Source organism: Chlorocebus sabaeus, chromosome 20, assembly GCF_047675955.1.
Source record: "Chlorocebus sabaeus isolate Y175 chromosome 20, mChlSab1.0.hap1, whole genome shotgun sequence".
Lineage (NCBI taxonomy): Eukaryota > Metazoa > Chordata > Mammalia > Primates > Cercopithecidae > Chlorocebus > Chlorocebus sabaeus.
This window is the reverse complement of record NC_132923.1, coordinates 119,995,275-120,016,094: the sequence shown is the minus strand read 5'-3', so window position 1 is coordinate 120,016,094 and position 20,820 is coordinate 119,995,275. Positions and strand designations below refer to the sequence as shown.

Below are 20,820 nucleotides of genomic sequence, written 5' to 3'. Positions count from 1 at the left end.
AGTCCTTTGGGTATATACCCAGTCATGGGATGGCTGGGTCAAATGGTATTTCTAGTTCTAGATCCTTGAGGGATCACCACACTGTTTTCCACAATGGTTGAACTAGTTTACAGTCCCACCAACAGTGTAAAAGTGTTCCTATTTCTCCACATCCTCTCCAGCACCTGTTGTTTCCTGACTTTTTAATGATTGCCATTCTAACTGGTGTGAGATTGGTATCTCATTGTGGTTTTGATTTGCATTTCTCTGATGGCGAGTGATCCCCCCTTTGTGTGTGTTTGTGTGTGTGTGTGTGTGTGTGTGTGTGTGTGTGTGTAATGGAGTCTCGCTCTGTCCTCCAGGCTGGAGTGCAGGGGCATGATCTTGGCTCACTGCAACCTCTGCCTCCAGAATTCAAGTGATTCTCCTGCCTCAGCCTCCTGAGTAGCTGGGATTACAGGTGCCTGCCATCACACCTGGCTAATTTTTTGTATTTTAGTGGAGACCGGGTGTCACCTTGTTGGCCAGGCTGATCTCGAACTCCTGACCTTAGGTGATCTGCCCGCCTTGGTCTCCCAAAGTGCTGGGATTACAGGCATGAGCCACTGTGCACGGCCGGAAAACAAAACATTCCTTTGAAAGACTGAACGTATCTCTTCAGCTCTTCAGTAGCACAGTAGCCTGCGCATGGGGCCTTAGCATGCTGGTCAGAGACTGTTAGTCATCTTTGGGTATAACCAGGGCTGTCAGAAAGCAGACTTTTGCTGGTGGAAGGTGAGGGGTCGAGGCCAAGCTGGCGTGGCCTGAACCCAGCAGTTTTCTTAGAGACTACCCAGAGAAGACCTTTGCTTTTTCAAAGATCAGGGCTGAGAAAGAGCCCAGCTGGCCAGGGGGATGGGGTGAAGGTCTTTCACATCAACCAGGCTTAAGACAAGGCTGCAGAGCGGGGCTTTCTGCCTGGGGGCATCCTTTTCCTGCATGTTCAGCTGGAGAAGGGATCCTACATGCTGCCATTTGGTGTCACTCACTGTATTTAGTTGCTAATAACTTTTCCATCAGCCCCTTGGATCTGATACCACTTGGGTGAGGATCCTGCATGAATCTCACTGGTGAGGCAGATGGATTCCTGGCTGCTTTTTGTTTCGGAGGCGAGACCTCCCCCCAACCACTTCCATGGGGTTTTGGCTATGCCAAAATGTGGCTCAGATCCCATCTGGAATGCTGGAGAAATCTGAGATAACAAGCTGTTCTCGCCTGGGACTCCAAGTACACATTTTAGATTAAATGCAGAATCAATTGTATCCACAGAAACAGTGAGAGTAAAGAGAGGACCTGGTGGGGCGTTCCCATCTTGACAGTGGGCAGAGGGAACTTGGCCAAAGACAATCACCTTGCAGAGAGAGAGGGAGGTCCTGGCAACTTGGCAGCAGCCATGATTCAGACAAGAGGACTTTCTGGAAGGGCAAGGGTCTGCATACCAGGGCCAGTGATGGCTCGTATCTATTTTACATTTCTCTTTTCAGTATTATAATAATAAACTTTTCTTAACCATTGCAGTCAAACTAGCTGGACACTGGGGGTTTAAGGAATGTGCCTATTTCCATAATTGGCGCTCAGCCTGGCAGAGAAGATTCTAGAACAATACCTTCCAATATGATAGCCACTTATGGCTATTGAGCACTTAAAATGTGGCTAGTCTGAATAGATGTGTGATATAAGTGTAAAATAAACATTAGATTTCAAAGACTTACTACCAAAAATGAGAATGTAAAATATCTCACTGAAATTTTAAAATTTGGATTACATATTGAAATGATAATGATTTGGATAGATTGGGCTAAAGAAAATATATTATTAAAATTAATTTCACCTGCATTTTACTTTTTAAATGTGACTACCAGGAAATTCAAGATCACATTATGTAGCTTGCATTATATTTCTATTGGAAAGTGCGGCTCAAAAGTCTCAAGGTGACACTCAGTGACCCTGAGGTGGGTGATTGGCCAAGATGTGAAAACATCACCAGGATGAACTTGTTGAACATCCCAGTATCCCTTGGGGAGTTGCAGAACTAGGTGGGTCAGGAAATCCATGAAAGATTGGCCTTGCAGTGGCTTGGACTACATTAGTTGGGTATAAAAGGGGATTTCAGCAGGGCACAGTGACTCACGCCTGTAATCCCAGCACTTTGGGAGGCCGAGGTGGGCAGATCACAAGGTCAGGAGATGGAGACCATCCTGGCCAACATGATGAAACCCTGTTTCTATTGAAAATACAAAAATTACCTGGGTGTGGTGGTGCATGCCTGTAATCCCAGCTACTCTGCAGACTGAGGCAGGAGAATCACTTGAACCAGGGAGCTGGAGGTTGCAGTGAGCCAAGATCATGCCACTGCACTCTAGTCTGGCGACAGAGCAAGACTGTCTCAAAAAAACAACAAAACAAATCCCCAAGAAGGGGATTTCAGAGGCCTGGTCCCCTGGGTTAAGCCTGGGAGTAAGTCAACCAGTGATTTTCATTTTGCAGTGGCCTCTTTAAAACAGCGGCACCAAGACATTTGTCCAGAAGCCCAAGATGGGACTAAGGAGTGAGAAGAGCCCCAGGTGTCTCCCAAAGAACTTGGAAGCAGCTTCTAGACTCAGCAACCAATCAGGTGGCTCCGTTTTAGGGCCTCAGGAGTTTGTACACAAAGACCCTGTTAGATCACGGTTATGTTGTACGGATTTTCATACCATGGGTCAAATCACAAATACTTGTGTGTAATAGCTTTTTATTAAAAGAACACAGCATCACCCAGAGCAGTGGACATGGCTGGTGACCTGCCCAGATCCTGTTCTGGTTGTGGCAGCCCATTTCTCCAGCCTGTGACTTTGCTCCTAATCCCAGTTGTGATCTTTAGATGGTTGTCTGTGAGCTCCTGGTACCCCCTCGCCCATTCAGAGGGCCACAGTCCCCACAGCCGATGACTGGTGCAGATGGACAAAGACTCAGCCTCCAGACAGGACAGCTCAGAGGTGCCATTTATGCTCCAGAGCTCTCCAGGGATCGGGCTGAGGTTTCACCTCACACTCTTGTATAGTTTCTTCCCCTTCCTTGGCCTGCTCCCCCAGTTCCTATCTTGGTTTCTCCTGGAGGCTCTTTTTTTTTGAGACAGGGTCTTGCTCTGTCATGTGGGTTGGAGTGTAGTGCAGTGACACAATCGTGGCCCCCTGCAGACTCCACGTCCTAGGCTCAATCTATCCTCTTGCGTCAGCCTCCCGAGTAGCTGGGACTACAGGCATGTGCCACCATGCCCAGCTATTTTTTAAAATTTTTTATAGAGATGGGGATCTCACTATGTTGCCTAAGCTTGTATGGAACTCTTGGGCCCAAGTGATCCTCCTGCCTCAGCCTCCCAAAGTGCTGAGGTTACAGGCATGAGCCACTGTGCCCGGCCCTTTCTTAATAAATCACTTGTTGTCAAATGCTCATCTCAGGGTCTGCTCCTGGGGAACCCCATCAGAACAGCATGGTCAGACTTTATTGCAGGTACTGGTCTTCACCTTTGGGGTTGGCCATGTAATATGCAGTCACTGAGTGTGTGGGGGATTCCGAACCCTCAAGATATCTATGCTGAGAGCCCAGACCGCGTGCCCAGAACAGCAGGGGCTGCAGGACCAGGAAGGCCCAATATGTGGCTTGCCTCACTCCAGGCCGTGTCTATGAAGCAGCAAAGAACATCACACCAACAGCCATGTGACTTCCCCTTGGACCATTTATTTCATTGTTCTTTAGTCGAGCTCTTCTCTAAACATCTTTAGATCTCTACCACAGGCTCTTTTCCAGAAATTTGAAACTGCGTTCTTCTTGCCATCTTCACGACACCCCCTGCCCTCTTACATAGGATATTTCAACATCAAGGTGGAAACAGGAACTTAGCTGAGTTTTGCAACAGAGAAGTGTATTCTAGGCCTACATTTATAGAAAGTGGGGGTGGGGAAGAGCCATGAGTCCACAGGGGTATATCCACACCGAGGGTCGTCACACTGGGTGGGCAAGTGAGATGGGAAAGGGTGTGTGAGTCCTGGGAGCTTCAGAAACATCAGAAATTACCGACATCATTGGGGAAAGCCTTAGAAAAATCTATAAAGACACACTGTCTGCACGTGGGAGGCGCTCACTTCCCCCTAATGTAGACTAAAAAAAAAAAAAAGAAAGAAAACTCATAAACCCACATTAACCAAACACACACACATGACAAACTCTAAGTCTCCAGACAGACACCCTCAAATAGGCACTTGGTGTTTTCAGCTCTGGGGCTGGAGAGATCTGGGGCTTTGACCTCCAAAGGCAGGAGTTGCTGTCCCCAGAGAGGAGACAACAGCTTCTGGAGGCTCTGGGGACTCACTGGATGGGTACTGGCCAGCTAGATGGTAAGGAGGGCTGTTTAAAGAAGACCCCCTCCCACCGCCCATTTCACCATGACAGTGACTTGCTGGAAGTTTTGTGCCCTGAGGATGAATTTCTGAATATAGTGGGCTAGCATTTCTAAAGAACGCATCACTGAAGGGGCAGGGGCTGGCCTTTAAATGTGAACTTTGCATGTTGGGGACTGATGGGTTCCATGCCAGTAGGGACCAGGTCCAGATTGCTACTAACCACTGTGTTTGCAGAACCCAACACCGTGCCTGGCACTTAGGGGCATACAAAAAATGTTTGTTGAATGGTTGAATGAAATAATCCCAAATAAAAATCTTGTTCCTCCAAGAATATAATTACATTATAACCTTTTCATTGGTTATAAATTGGTTCTTCAAAATGGGATTATAATTCATTTATTCTTCTGGCCCTAAAGGAACTTTTAAAGATTGAAATTGAGTCTTCTCACTTGGAGCCAGGAATGAATCTGGGTATGTCCAAATGAGAGGGTCTTTGGCAAATGCACTGGTGAATTTCAATGGGATAATCAAACCACCCCTAAGCTGGCAGCTGACCCAGAACTGGCTGTTGGGCTGGAGGGCAGGCCAGGGTCCTTATGTGTTAGATCTGGTGTCTGGGAGGAGGGGCTGGTCACTTATTATGACCCAGGGAAGGCCTGATTCTGGCTGCTGGTGAACAAGTTCTTGTCTAGCTGTCTGGACAGATGGCATCAGGAATAAAAAGGAAGAAAGTCAAGGCAGTGGGAGGAGGAAGGTCAGGGACTGGCCAGAGAATCAAGGACCAGGCAAGAGAGGATGGATATGGCTGACCAGGGGCATCTTTACACATTGAACTGTCAGGCCACAAGTATGCTGGTCTGGGGAGAAATCCCCATGCATGCGGGGGAACCTGCATCCGTGAGACAGATGAGGTAAAAGGAGCATCCCACACGTGGGGAAACCTGCTCAGATGAAATATTTCCAGGAAGGTTCTAAGCTAACTTACTGGACCCTGAGGGAGTGGGGAGGACTAGCCAACAGTGTCCATGCTGCAGAGAGAAAGCCAAGAGGATTTGAGAGATTGGTAAGGAATGAAAAATTGGAGGTGGCCACCTGGAAACCCTAAGGGAGGTGGATTTGAAATGACAATGGCAGTTCAAGATACGTCTAGGGTCCTGGGGTCCTGGGGTCCCTTTCCACGGATTCTACCTTGATTTTCAGAGCATGGCTGCTGGAAGAACTGGCAATCCCAGAATCTCCTTCCCTTCTCCCCTCATTCAGTGTCAGACTAGAGACTCAAAATTCTTTGGGGAACGGTTTGGGCACATGGTTTGCTGTGTTTTGTTTTGTTCCTTATGTCAGGGCTATAGAGACACTGGCCCAGCTATTTTCAGCAGGGACAGAGTCGAGGCTCACTGGGGATGGCTTCAGAGGACACTGAGGCCCCGCTCAGGGAGGCCAAGGCACAGATACCCCAAATCCCACCCCACGTCCCAAAAGTCTCCCAGCGGGGCTGTCCAGTCCATGTCAGCAGAAGGCTCTGGGCATGTGAGGGGTCTGGAGAACTCAGGGAAGGAGGCAAACACCAGGGCCCCTGGCAGGTCAGGGCACCATGTGCCACCACTTGAAGGTAAAGGGCTTCCTGCGGACGTTGGTGCCGCAGTGGACTTCCCCCAGAAACTTGTGGTAGGCAGAAATGTCGTCGATGAAGGTGCATTCGAGGCCCAGGGGCTCCAGGAGGCCACGCACGTGCATCTCCAGGCAGCATTCCTCCTCGACCTGTGGCCCGAATGGCTTGGGGATGCCCAGGTCCTTGTCCAGCACGATCATGTTCACCTGTGATAGGGGATTGTGATGGTAACAGCTTCCATTTAGTGAGCACCTACGATACACATGCCCGTCCTAAGCTCACTGAACCCTCACAGCAACCCTGTGAAGTAGTAACTGCGATTGGATAGAGATGGAGCAGGGCTAAGTCACTCACAAATGGCAGAGCTGAGGCGGAAAACCAGGCAATCTGCCTCTGTATGTGTGTGTGTGCAAAAGCATTCACATGTCTGCACATGTATGTATACATGGCTATACATGCATGCATCAGTGTGTACATGTACATGTGTATGAATGTGCACACATGCATGGGTATGTATGCATTTGTGTGTGCATGTGTATTTGTGTGTGCATGTGTGTATATATGTTCATGCTGCACGTGTTTCTGTGTGCACGTGTATGTATACGTGTCCACGCATGCACGTGTGTTTATGTGTGCGCATGTGTGTATATATGTGTCCATGTGTGCATATGTATTGTTCTAACCTCTTTCTATATTATGAAAGACTCTCCTCTATGTAACAGGAATCCCTCCTGTACATAAAGGACTTTTAATCTTTTGCACAGCACTTTCCTATCTGTTAAGGAAAAGGGTTCCCAACATCTCAGTGAAGCAGCTAGGACGAGCATATCACCCCTAGGAGGAAATGGAGGCCCAGAGAGGGCAAGTGCCTGAGGTGAGGTCACACAGCAGTGCAGCCAGGATTGGGACCTGGGCCTCCCCATTGGACAGCCTCAGTTGAGGGGTCCTTCTGGATCTGGCTGCCCTATACTGGCATGGGGTGAGGGCTGGGGTCTGCAGGGCCTCACCATGTTTGGGAAGAAGGCTCTGGCACGGTGGTCCTTGTCCATCTTGAACAGAGCGGGCAGGTCAATGATGTCCTGCTCTGTCAGTCCCAGCTCCTTCTTGAGGATGTCACGGTTCCAGTCCAGGCAGCGCTGGGAAGGAGAAAGGAGGGAGGGCATGCAAGTGAGGGGGACACACACCTGCCACCTTGTCAACCCCATCCCAGTCTGCAGCACCAGGCCAGGGGCCCCGGCACTCCAGAGAGACTTCTAGCACTCAGTGGGCACCTCTGCAGCCTCTCCCCGGCCCTGTCTACCAGGGTTCAGGACAGAGGATGGTCACAGATGTCAGAGCAGCAGCTGCCATTTCCCCAGCACTCACTAGAGCCGGTCCCTGTACTAACTGCTTCCCACACAGCACCTCAGTGACCCCTCGGGCCACCCAACACTGATGATTTTGGTAATAACAAAAGCTAATGTGTACATGTGCCTGGTACTGTCTAACGGCATTACATAGACTGCTTATTTAAGTTCCAGCCCTGTGATACAGATGCTATTATTATCCCCTTTTAATTTTTTTTTTTTTGAGACTGAGTCTTGCTCCATTGCCCAGGCTGGAGTGCAGTGGCATGATCTCGGTTCACTGCAACCTCCACCTCCTGGGTTCAAGTGATTCTCCTGCCTCAGTCTCCCAAATAGCTGGGATTATAGACGCCCGCCACCATGCCTGGCTAATTTTTATATTTTTGGTAGAGATGGAGTTTCAATATGTTGGCCATGTTGGCCTTGAACTCCTGACCTCAGGTGATCTGCCCGCCTCGGCCTCCCAGAGAGCTGGGATTACAGGCATGAGCCACCACGCCCGGCCAAAATTTTTATTTATTTATTTATTTTGTAGAGATGAGTGTCTCACTATGTTGCCCAGGTTGGTCTCAAACCCCCGGCCTTAAGCAATCCTCCTGCCTTGGCTTCCGAAAGTACTGAGATTACAGGCATGAGACACTGTGTATGGCCCCCGTTATCCCCTTTTTAGAGATGAGAGAACCAAAGACAGCCTTAGTGAGTTGCCCATGGTCCTACTGTCCCAAGTGAGGGGCGGCACAATTTGGTACTCCTTTAACCCCGGGACTTTAGCCCAGAAGTAAAGCAAGGAGGCTGGCTGAATGCTGGTGGAGGCTCTTCCCCGTGCTGCTGTGCTCCGGGTCAGGAGCTCCTGAGCCCTCGGCCATTCTCTGCGGAAGGCCCAAGGATGTGAGGGCCTGAGCCTCATTCCTGCCAGGGGCCCTCTGGCCCTGCACCCCTGCCCTGCCCTCACCTGAAAGTACAGGTTCTCCTGCACAAGGCTCTCGTTGGACAGAATCTTGTTGATGGTGATTCGCTTGCTGCTCATTCCACCCAAGCCTGCGGGGGTCAAAGGACAGGGGATGGTCAAGCTTTAGCTACCCAGGCTGGGTGTTCCCCTTTTGCCAAGACCCTCCAGTCCCTGGGCTAACTGCTGGACTGGGACTGGGGAGATGGGGCTGGGGACAGGCTGGATCACAGGAGGGCACTCCCAGGAGAAATCAGGCCCCCTCTGTCTGGGAAGAGCAGCACACACTCTTTTCTCCAGAGTTGACTATGACATCTGAGCCAGGACAGTGGTGGCAGCTGCCTTGCTCTCACTCCGGCCAGTGGGATCAGGGGTGGTACAAGTAATCCCTTGGTTCTCCCACCTAGAGCCTGCTCCTAAGGATGAGCAGCTGACCAGCATGAATGTGGCAGAAGCAGCATGGCCAAAGGGGACACCCTTCCCATTTTCCAGAACTGCCTCATCTTGGCTGCTGCTCTGGAGTGGCCTGCGTCTGGCTCCCATACCACACGATGGCTTATTGTGGCTTCCAGCTTGATTAGTAATGCCTAATGCTCAATGAGCACCTACTATGCGGCCGACACTCTTCTAAATGCTTTACATTGAATTAACTCATGGATCCTCCCCACATTTCTATGGGGTAGTCGCTACCCTGAAAAATGAGGAAACTGAGGTACAGAGAAGTTATGTGACTTGTCCCAGGTCTTACATCTAGCAAGTGGCAGAGTTGGTGTGTAGATCAGTCTGATTCCAGAGCCTATGCTCTTAACCTATTATTTATTTATTTATTTATTCTTTTTTGGCCTCATCTGGGAAGAGCCTGCTGGTCCATTGCACTTCCCAGGTTTATAGCTGGATAGCAGCAAAGATGCCCAGCTATAAGTTGGATGTAATCTTTGAGGCTTAGGGACTCAGAAGGCAGGGTCCAGGTAGAGACAGAAAACTTTAGGGATCTGTGATTTTCTAAAACTGATCCAAGTTCAGGGGATAGGTTCATATAAGAATTTTTCCGGAGGGCAAGTTTGTAGTTTTTATCATCTTTTAAAGGGATGTGTTTTCCCCCAACGTTGTGGGCTCTGATCCAGCAGAGATCCTGGCTCTTTGGCATCGCCTGGTTCGCCTTCCTGTCCAGGTCTCCTATGTGCTTCCAGTCTCTGCTGACTGCACATCCACACATCCTCCCTCTGTCTGTCCCCATTATGTGAATGTCTAAGTCCAGGAAATAATGTCTCACTCCAGTACTGACGACAACGATGTCTGACCATGCCTTCTGCCCATCAAAGTCCACTTTTCTTCCTGTCCCCAAACTGCATTATATCTATTTTCTCTCTATCTGTCTTTCTAAAATACAAGGAGAAATCTGGGGCACTGCTTGTCCCTATTTGTACAAAAATAATGGTCCCTATATCCTATGGGTAGGTTTTGAGGGTATGTTTACTATTAGAGAGGAAGCCTCCAGGAAGTCAGGACTCAAGCTTGCCAATCCAAGAACAAACTTCCCATTGATGGGGAATTTAAAAAGGGTGGTGGTGTTAAATTGGTCTTGTCTGTCCTAGACACCAGTGACAGTCAGGAACACTGTCTTTGGATCTGAGGGGCAGTCATGTATCAACCAGCTATGGGAGTGGATACCAAGCAGAAAAGTGACAAAAGTAATTTAAGAAAAAAACAGGCTGGGCACGGTGGCTCACGCCTGTAATCCCAGCACTTTGGGAGGCTGAGGCGGGCAGATCATGAGGTCAGGAGATCGAGACCATCCTGGTTAACACGGTGAAACCCTGTCTCTACTAAAAATACAAAAAATTAGCCAGGCATGGTGGCAGGTGCCTGTAGTCCCAGCTACTCGGGAGGCTGAGGCAGGAGAATGGCTTGAACCTTGGAGGTGAAGCTTGCAGTGAGCCGAGATTGCACCACTGCACTACAGCCTGGGTGACAGGGTGAGACTCCATCTCAAAAAAAAAAAAAAAAAAAAAGGTATAATGGCTATAGAGAGTGCTGATGCTTAGCCAGCATTGTAGATGTGTTTAATGTCCCGGAACTGTGCCCTTACAAATGATTAAAATAAATGTAGGCCGGGCACGGTGGCTCACACCTGTAATCCCAGCACTTTGGGAGGCCAAGGCAGGTGGATCACGAGGTCAGGAGATCGAGACCATCCTGGCTAACACGGTGAAACCCCGTCTCTACTAAAAATACAAAAAAAAATTAGCCAGGCGTAGCGGCGGGTGTCTGTAGTCCCAGTCACTCGGGAGGCCGAGGCAGGAGAATGGCGTGAACTGGAAGGTGGAGTTTGCAGTGAGCCGAGATCATGCCACTGCACTCCAGCCTGGGAGACAGAGCAAAACTCCGTCTCAGAAAAAACAAAACAAAACAAAACCAAAAAACCAAATAAATGTATTAGATTAGGTATATTTTATCACAATAAAAAAGGTATTGGACATAAGGATGGCAACAGCAAAACATTGGGGACTACTAGAGTGGGGAGGGAGACAGGAGGGAAAGAGTTGAATGACTAACAATTGGCTACTACGCTCAGTACTTGCGTGATGGGATCATTCATATCCCGAATTACACAAAATACTCAGGTAACAAACCTGCACATGTACCCCCTAAATCTAAAATAGAAGTTGAAAAAGAAAAAAAAAAGTATGAGGAATTGGCATGGTGTCTGTAACCTGGCTGGCTGTCTCCACCTGATTATCTTTCTCTCTTTCCATGATTAATTCAAATCCAAACCTCATCCCGTCTATATATGTCCCAATTATGTGAACGTCCAAATGTAGAAGATCATGTCTCACTCCTGGGCTGACAACCACGATGCCTGACCATATGCCTTTTGCCCACCAAAGTCCACTTTTCTTCCTGTCCCTAAATTGTATCGTATCTATTTTTCTCTCTATCTCTCTTTCTAAAATACAAGCTCCTTGAATGCAGACTGCACATCAGTTTTCTTTTCTTTTTCGAAATTTTTATTATAGAGAGTCTGGGTGCGGTGGCTCATGCCTGTAATCCCAGCACTTTGTGAGGCTGAGGCAGGTGGATCACCTGAGGACAGGAGTTCAAGACCAGCCTGACCAACATGGCGAAACCCCATCTTTATTAAATACAAAAAATTAGCTGGGCTTGGTGGTGCATGCCTGTAATCCCAGCTATTTGGGAGGCTGAGGCAGGAGAATCGCTTGACCTGGGAGGCGGAGGTTGTAGTGAGCCAAGATTTCGTCATTGCACTCCAGCCTGGTCAACAAGAGTGGAGCTCTGTCTCAAAAAAAAAAAAAAAAAAAAGAGTATTATAGAGATGGGGCTCTCACTATGTTGCCCAGATTGGTCTCGAACTCCTGTCCTCAAGTGATCCTCCTGCTTCAGCCTCCGAAGGTGTTGGAATTGTAAGCATGAGCCACCAGACTTAGCTGCATGTCAGTTTTCAACCATTTAACCCTCCACTGGGTCTGCTGCCATTTAAAGTATACACTAGGCCTTGAAGATGTGCTATGCACTGCTGGTGACACTAAGGAGCTATGGGCTGCTCACAGTCCACCCAATCACAGCAAAGGTCACAGGAGGCCAGAGGTGCTTCCCACCACAGTGACCTCACAAACCCCGGATCAGGCCAGACACCCAGGGAAGTGGAGCTGGGTGCTCAGGGACAAAGTGCTCATCTGCCCCACCCTCCCGAGGGTCTCTCTGGGGCCTCCAGCTCGCCACTTCCTGCCAAGGCCCTGTGACCACTTACCTTTGAACATGATGGCCTCTCCATGGCCGTCCTTCTGCTTCTCTCGGAAGAGCTTGTAGCAGGCCGAGGTGCTGGCCATAAGCAGCAGGAATTTCTCCAAGAGACAGTCCAGAGGGACAGAGTCAGCAGTGGGAAGGCACCCAAGGAGCATGGGGGAGGCCCTGCACTAAGGACCCATCACCTTGCCTGCTCATTGCCTCAGGCCCCCAATGCCGAGTGGCAAAGGCTGCTGGGGAGGGTGTTCTTTGCTTCAGAGGAATATTTCTCACCTTTCCTCTACCTCAGCAATGTCACCAGGTCAAGGCTCAGAGCCAAAGGTGGCCTTGGACAGGACTTCTCCAAGTTGCCAAGCAGCCATGCAATTTGCAGGGAATTTCCAGGGTATGAAGTTGTACCCATAAGAAAATGAAAGAACCTCTTTCCAGTGCCACAGGTGCATACTCTATTTCTCTCTAGAATGTTATCGCCAGCACAGTAGCCACTAGCCTTGTGTGACTATTGAACACTTGAGCTGTGGCTAGTCTGAATTGAGATGTATCATATGAGTAAAATCCTTACCAGGTTTTGAAGATTTAGTATGAGAAAAGAATTTAAATCTCTTGTTAATAATTTTTAGGTTGATTACGTGTTGAAATGCTAACATTTTGGATTTATGGGGTTAAAATTTTACCTGTCACAGCAACAACATGCAAACCAGCTTCAGCCTACTTCCTCCTTCCTTTATGCTGTCTGGTTCTCCTAGCTCTTGCCCTCTCTGGCAGGGGCTGGTAATATATGGGTTTGCCGCTACCCCATTCACTCCAGCCACAGGGGGCTAGCTTACCTTTGTGCCGGGGATGGGGACAAAGGACATGAACTCATCCACGTGGCCCACAGTCAGCCAGTCCGAGTAGAGCTCCACGGGCGCCTGCACCTGCTGGGCCTTCAGGAAGTCACGCACCACCTTGGTCATCCTCCGACCACCAGACCTGGAGAAGGGAGGAAGAGGAGTTTCAGAAAACTACCCACCTTACCAGAGGGCCTGCAAAAGGAGTTTGGTCTCTGGGACCCATCCCAGACCCAGAGTGGCATCAGCAGAGAAGTCCCAGGAAGGAGACGAGGTTGGGTTAAGAGACCCTGGCACAGGCAGTAAGGTGTTTGAGTCCAAGGGGAAAGAAGTAGGTGTTAGTTGTAGCTGCGGCCTGTATGAAGGGCAGGGAGCCCAGACCTCAGCCCTCAAGGGTGCCTGTGACTGTGCGGAGGCCACATTCTGTGTGTGAGAGTCCCACCTGGCCTGCCGGAGGGGGCTAGGGCACAGGAGGGCTCCCAGATCTGCCCTCCTCCACATGCTTCTTTGCTACATTAACTTCTACTTATTTTAATCTTTTTTTTTTTTTCCCCGAGATAGAGTCTTGCTATGTTGGCTGTAGTGCAGTGGCATGATCTTGGTTCACTGCAACCTCTGCCTCCCAGGTTCAAGCAATTCTCCTGCCTCAGCATCCTGAGTAGCTGCACTACAGGCATGTGCCACCACGCCCGGCTAATTTTTGTATTTTTAGTAGAGACAGGGTTTCACCATGTTGGCCAGGCTGGTCTTAAACTCCTGACCTTGTGATCCACCCGCCTCAGCCTTCCAAAATGCTGGATTACAGGCGTGAGCCACTGTGCCTGGACTTACTTTAATCTTTAATCAGTTCAAGAGACACCTCCTCCAGAAAGCCCTTCCTCATTTCTTTTTTTTTGTTTGCTTATGTGTTTTTGTATTTTGAGATGGAGTCTAACTCTGTTGCCAGTGCAGTGGCATGATCTCGGCTAACTGCAACCTCTGCCTCCCTGGTTCAAGTGATCCTCCTGCCTCAGCCTCCCAAGTACTGGGACTACAGGTGTCCACCACCACGCCCAGCTATTTTTTTGCATTTTTAGTAGAGATGGGGTTTTACCATGTTGGCCAGGATAGTCTTGATCTCTTGACTTTGTGAGCTGCCCACCTAGGCTTCCCAAAGTGCTGGGATTACAGGTGTGAGCCACTGCTCCTGGCCAGCTCTTCCTCATTTCTAGACTCCCCAAGGTCTTCGATCTCTCCATTATCCTCTGAAGATAACCCTAGCTCCTTAGGGTGGCCAAGAAATTCCCTTCTGATCTGGCTCCTGCCCGGCCCTCCTCCCTTGCTTCCCTCCCTTCCCCTAGTTCTGTCTGCTTCAGACACCTGCTACACTTGCTATCCCTTGGGGCTTTTCCCTTTGCTGTTCCTTCTGTATGGAATGCGCTTCCTTTACGATATCCTGATGGCTGCCTACTTCTTAACATCCAAGCCTCAACTCTAGTCATGTCTTCAAAAAAACAACAGCTAAGGCACCCCTGTCCCCAGGAATGTTTTATCAAGTCACCCTGTTTTATCTTCTTCATTGCATGTATCAGCATTCAGAATTAGCTAATTGATTTACTTGCTTGCATGTTTATTTACTGTACTGCCCTTACCCAGCTGTAAACTCCCTGAGAGCTGGGACTTCGTCTGTTCGATCACTGCTGTATCCCCAGAGCCTAGAATAGTGCCTGGCACAGAGTAGCTTCTCAATAAATATTTGTCTTTAAGGGGCCCTCCCTGAGCTCCTCAAGGGGATTGGGGGCCCCTCCCTGGGCTGCCCTGACTCCCTGTCATTCTTTCTGTCGTTGTACGTCCCTCTATTTCATCAGGTTCTATGTGCATGCCTGAGACCTCTACCATCTCCTTGAAGGCAGGGGCTGGGCCTCCTGTTTGGGACCCTGTGCCTGACACAGGGCCTGGCACTTGGCTGGTGCTCAGGAAATGGTTGCTGAGTGAATAAGTGGCCACTGAGTGGAGGGAGAAGGAGGCAAGAGTGGGCAAACAATCGCTGCCTGTGCCAGTGGCCTCCTCGCAGAAGGTTGAGCATCCCATGTGACTCGGAGGAACCTGGTGCCCAAATCCTGGCTGATCCCATCTGTGCATGCTCCTGGCAGCCCTTTTGTGGCATGAGAACCTAAGGTATTCACTCTCTCCCCAGCAACTGCCCTGACAAGGAAGAATCTTTTCACTGGCTGGTGGATCAACTGGGCAGGGAGTGAGGAGAATCATGCACAGGCCTGGGAGCCAGGGACTCACATTTCTGGGGTAGGACCACATCTGCTCATACCTCTTTTAAGTATGGTATTCCTGAGGATTCACTGGTATGCTCCCACTCATACCTGTCAGTTTTCCTTTTCTGGACTCCTCCCTTCCTTCCCCAGCTGATTTATTTAAAATTTAATTGAATTTAATTTTGTTTTCTGAGACGCAGTTTCACCTTTGTTGCCCGGGCTGGAGTGCAATGGCACGAGCTCGGCTCACTGCAACCTCTGCCTCCTGGGTTCAAGTGATTCTCCTGCCTCAGCCTCCTGAGTAGCTGGGATTGCAGGCATGCGCTACCACGCCCAGCTAATTTGGTATTTTTAGTAGAGACGAGGTTTCTCCATGTTGGTCAGGCTGGTCTCAAACTCTGGACCTCAGGTGATCCACCCACCTCAGCCTCCCAAAGTACTGAGATTACAGGCATGAGCCACCGCACCTGGCCTAATTTTTTTTGAGACAAAATCTCTCTCTGTCACCCAGGCTGGAGTATAGGGGCATGATCTCAGCTCACTGCAACCTCTACCTCCCAGGTTCAAACAATTCTCATGCCTCAGCCTCCCAAGAAGCTGGGATTACCACTATGCCTGCTAATACTTGTATTTTTAGTAGAGACGAAGTTTTGCCATGTTGTCCAGGCTAGTCTTGAACTCCTGGCCTTAAGCAATCTGCCTGTCTCTGCCTCCCAAAGTGCTGGGATTACAGGCATGAGCCACTGTGCCCAGCCTATCTATCTATCTGTCTGTCTGTCTATCTATCTATCTATCTATCTATCTATCTATCTATCTATCTATCTATTTTTGAGATGAGGTCTCTTTCTGTTGCCCAGGCTGGAGTGCAGTGGCCTGATCTCAGCTCACTGCAACCTCCACCTCCCAGGCTCAAGTGATCCTCCCAACTCAGCCTCCTGAGTAGTTGGGACTACAGGTGTATGCCACCATGGCTGGCTAATTTTCGTATTTTTTGTAGAGACAGGGTTTGCCATGTTATCCAAGCTGGTCTCAAACCCCTGGACTTGAATGATCTGCCCACCTCGGCCTCCCAAAGTGTTGGGATTACAGGTGAGAGCTACCGTGCCCAGCCAGCCAGCTGATTTATAACCTCATTATACGCCTTTCCAAGTGGGGAAGAGAGTTGTTTATTTAGTTATATATTAGATCCTAAATCACACGAAGACGTAAAGGTTCGCTTAATTTTCTTTCCAAGAGTGTCAGTCTCTTAACAGGAAGTCGTGGGAGGGAATAATTCTCCCAGCCACTTGCTCCCATGTGTGAGCAACCCAGGCCACCCTAAAAGAGAAACAGTGACCTCCCCACTCCCCCAGCCCCCAGCCCCAACCTGGCTTCTCTTACAGAGGAAAGCTGCTCCCGATGAGGATGCGGCCCAGAGGGTATGTCTTGCCGTTCACGGTCACTGGGGGACTGACCTCCAGGTTTCCAAACGAGTCAAGGCTGGTGACAGGCTCAAAGAGGGGCTCCCGGGTCACGTAGCCAAAATCTGGGCCCTAGGCAGATGGCACACACCTGCATTAGTCTTCTGCAGCCAGGGTCCTCAGCCCCCAAGCCAGCTACCCTCTTTTACCACCTTCAGTCTGCGTCGGTGGGCACTTAGTTTCTAGGCGGGTTGTCCATGGTCTTCCTATGATGAATAAAGAGCAGGGGGGCCTGGGCATAGGGAGGCTGAGTGTGTGAGCATGTCGGTGTAAGTGTGACGGTGCAGGTGAGAGTGCGTGTGAGAGTGAGTGGGAGTGTGAATGTGAGTGTGTGGGCATCTGCATTCCTGTGTGTGCCTCTATTTCCCAAGCACAGATACATATTGGTGATTTCAGGATTAGTCCCCATTTTATGCTATGCACTTTCAGTTTCCCCATCTGTTTTTTTTTTGTTGTTGTTGTTTGTTTTTTTTTTGAGATGGAGTCTTGCTCTGTTGCCCAGGCTGGAGTGAGGTGGTGCGATCTCAGCTCACTGCAACCTCTGCCTCCCGGTTCAAGTGATTCTCCTGCCTCAGCCTCCCCAGTGGCTAGGATTACAGGCAAGCACCACCCCTGGCTAATTTTTGTATTTTTAGTAGAGATGGGGTTTCACTGGGTTGCCTAGGTTGGTCTCGAACTCCTGACCTCAAGTGATCCACCCACCTTGGCCTCCCAAAGTGCTGGGATTACAGGGGTGAGCCACTGTGTCTGGTTCATTTCCCCATCTATAAAGAAGTACCAGATTAGGTAACCTGAGGAAGGGGAGCAACTTGTATTATTACTTCACAGTAGGAGAATTTTGCATCCTGACCCATTGTCATGTGACTTCCGGCATCTTCCTGCAAAAGGAATATACTTCCCTGCCCAGTGTCAGACTTGGTCACATGACTTGCTTTGGCCAATGAAATGTGAGCAGAAGGGATGCATGCCAGTGAACAGCAGAAGCCATAGGAACCCCTATGTGTGTCTGCCAACTCTTTGACTTCTCCCTGTGCTAGGAGAATGGCATTTCCCAGACTGGGACTGCTCTGGCACCTTGAGTGCTAGAGTGAGCAAGGCATGAAGAAGCAGAGTGGCAGACCAGCAGCAGCAATCAACATGGAATGCCAGCAAGACACAGGCCTTTGCTATTGTCAGTCATGGAGATTTCGGGTTGGTTTGTTACTTGGTGAAGCTGACCAATACATGCAAAAGTGGCAGCTATGAATATACATGCCATCTCAACCCAGTCTCAACCTGCCAGACTTGCCACTGAGCCCAGAGGAAGCCTCAGAACCCTTCTTCACACAGAACTCCAAAAAACTGGAGTTAGCACACAAGACATAACCCCATTGGCCCCTGAAATTTAAGATTCCTCTCATGACTTTTGGGGTACAAATACAGGAATCTTGTTTGGGAGCTTGCACTGGGCTTGGGATGAAGCTTGCCTGACAAAATCCAGTGGAGTAGGAGGATGTGGCTTATCCTGGCTCAGCTGAGAGGCTCCAGGGACAGCTGAGCCCATGGGGTGGACGGCAGCAGCTTAGCGCTTTCTCACCTTGGGGTCCCAGCTGGCAACATGGGAGCTTGCCAAGGCTGGGGTGCTGGGGCTCTGCAGCACCATACAGGTGGGCAGGTATGCAGCACAATGCTGGGCCTGGTCTGGGCCTCAAGGAACAATGCAGCCGGGGGCCTTGGAACCAGGCCAGCCTGGAGTACTGAAGGCAGGTGGTGACCTGGAAAGGCCTCGTTTCTCATGCCTGTGGCAATCATTGCTGGTGGTTGGTTTGACTCTACTCATCATAGTGTTAGGGAAAGTGGACAATAGGCTCACTGAGGACAGGGCCCAGGGAATGATAACCATAACAGCAGCGAATAATGGTCATTATATCAGCCATGGCACTGATGACTTATATAATGCTTTCAATCTTCACAACATTCTGTGAGACTGATATCATTTTTATCTCCATTTTACAGATGAGGAAACTGAGGCTTGTGGAAGGTAATTGCTTGTCCAAGGTCACATGGCTGCTAAGAGGTGCAATTAGGACTCAAGACCAGGTCCGCCTGACATTCCAAAGCTCTGTGCCGACGCCACTGGCTCTAGCATCTCCTTGTGAACAGGGCACTGGGTTAGGAATGTGGGGCAGAACAGGTGTGAACCTGGCACAGGGTCAGCTCTGGGCAGCCCTGGCGTCTGACAGGAACGCTGTCCTGCATGTGACCTTGGGAAAAGTCCCCTGACCTACTCTAGTCCCTTGTTTCATGCCCTGTTCAAACCTCCCCCAGCGTGTTCAGGGCAGAAGAGTGCAGACAAAAGGATTGATTTCAGTTCTACCCTCACACACTAGGTTGTTGAGGGCCTAAAAGGGGAGTGAGAATGGCTTCCAGAATGAGAGGAGTCAGATGGCTTAAAAACAAACAAAAAACATGGCCGAGTACAGTGGCTCACGCCTCTAATCCCAGCACTTTGGGAGGCCAAGTTGGGCAGATCACCTGAGGTCAGGAGTTCGAGGCCAGCCTGGCCAATATGGTGAAACCCCATCTCTAGTACAAATACAAAAATTAGCCAGGCATGATGGTGCATGCCTGTAATCCCAGCTACTTGGGAGGCTGAGGCAGGAGAATCGCTTGAACCCGGGAGATGGAAGTTGCAGTGAGCCACTGCATTTCAGCCTGGGTGACAGAGCAAGACTCCGTATCGGAAAACAAAAACAAAAACACACCCACACACGCACCGAAAACCATAGCCTCAAGGTGCTGATGAACTTGGAAGTCGGAACCATGATTTTGGACAATTGCATAACTATGTTTTTTCTTCTTTGAAACTTACTTAACTCACTTTGCTGCAATTTGGAGGGGAAGGGCAGCAGCAGGGACCAGGGCCTCTGGAACTAGATCTTACTCTATTTCCCTTAGTTCCCATTTCCCACTAGAAAACGCTCCATGTTTTGGAAAAACATCAGTTATCAGAGCAGGAAAGGACCTCAGAGGCAGCTATCCCAAGTGACCCGTTTTGCAGAGGAGAAACAGAGGCTCTGGGCAGCAGACGAATGTGTCAAGGTGGCCCAGGGTCTCCTGACCACTCTGTCTTACGAGAGTCTCCGGGATCATCCTCCATCCCCAAGTGGCCCTAAGCATCTTACCAGGAGCTCCTTCACAGGAAAGTCTTTTAGGTTTCCATCTCGGGGGGAGTCCAGCACCACGGGGAAGCCTTTGTGGGGGGCCTCGATGTAGCCAAACTCAATTTCATCCTGCAGGGACACCAAGGAGAGCTGTTAGATGAGCCCAAGGGACAATTTGTGCACATGGGCAGAAAACTCGAGAAACACAAGAGCACCAAGGAAAAAGAATGTTTATCTTGTTCCCTATCCCCTGGTCCCCCATCCTCCTCCCCTCACACTGACGATGGCAGCATAGGTGTCCACAGGCGGTCTCTGCACATCACAAGCAGGTTTCTTATTGATATCAGCTCCATTGTTTTTTTTTTTTTTTTGAGACAGGGTCTCACTCTGTTGCCCAGGCTGGAGTGCAGTGTCATGATTATGGCCCACTGCAGCCTCAAACTCCTGGGCTCAAGCGGTCCTCCTGCCTCAGCCTCTGAGTAGCTAGGGCTACAGGTGTGCACTACCATGCCAGGCTAATTTTAAAATTTTTTGTGGAGGCAGGGTCTTGCTATGTTGCCCAAGCATGTCTTGAATTCCTGGTCTCAGGCAATCCTCCCACCTCAGTCTCCCAAAGTGCTGGGATTACAGGCATTATCCACCATGCATGGCCTAGACCTCACTTTAAAAAACACGATAACCAGGCGTGGTGGTGCACACCTGTAGTCCCAGCTACTCGGAAGTCTGAGGTGGGAGGATTGATTGAGCCCGGAAGGCAGAAGTTAAAGTGAGCTGAGATTGTGCCACTGCACTCCAGCCTGGGTGACAGAGCGAGACCCCCTCTCAAACAAAACAAAACACACAAATAGCAAACAGCATCCTGAATATGTTTTCCTTTGAGTAACAACTTAACTTGAAGCACATCCTGTATCCATATTGGCTTCATCCTTTTTAGCGGTTGCACAGAACTTCCGGGAAGGCTGTTACTCAGTCCTCCACGGATGGACATTTAGGTCGCTTTGCAATCTTTTGCTACTACAAGAAGCAGCACTGCAGCGCACTGCCTTGTATGTTCATGTCTTTGTGCACGTGTGCA

At 49.6% G+C, this 20,820-nt stretch overlaps 1 protein-coding gene across 1 annotated transcript in view; it reads right to left on the bottom strand.

The window, feature by feature from the left end:
- Window positions 1-3,715: 3,715 nt before the first annotated feature.
- The window catches only part of PADI2 (peptidyl arginine deiminase 2), a 53,749-nt gene continuing 36,644 nt past the window's right edge, over window positions 3,716-20,820 (bottom strand). Inside the window, exons 10-16 of the mRNA XM_007980321.3 lie at window positions 19,767-19,874; window positions 16,523-16,674; window positions 12,891-13,035; window positions 12,068-12,161; window positions 8,305-8,390; window positions 7,014-7,142; window positions 3,716-6,212 (exon numbers count right to left, since the gene is read on the bottom strand). Coding sequence (XP_007978512.1) covers window positions 5,979-6,212; window positions 7,014-7,142; window positions 8,305-8,390; window positions 12,068-12,161; window positions 12,891-13,035; window positions 16,523-16,674; window positions 19,767-19,874 — 948 coding nt within the window. The 3' untranslated portion in view covers window positions 3,716-5,978. The remainder of the gene's footprint in view (window positions 6,213-7,013; window positions 7,143-8,304; window positions 8,391-12,067; window positions 12,162-12,890; window positions 13,036-16,522; window positions 16,675-19,766; window positions 19,875-20,820) is intronic.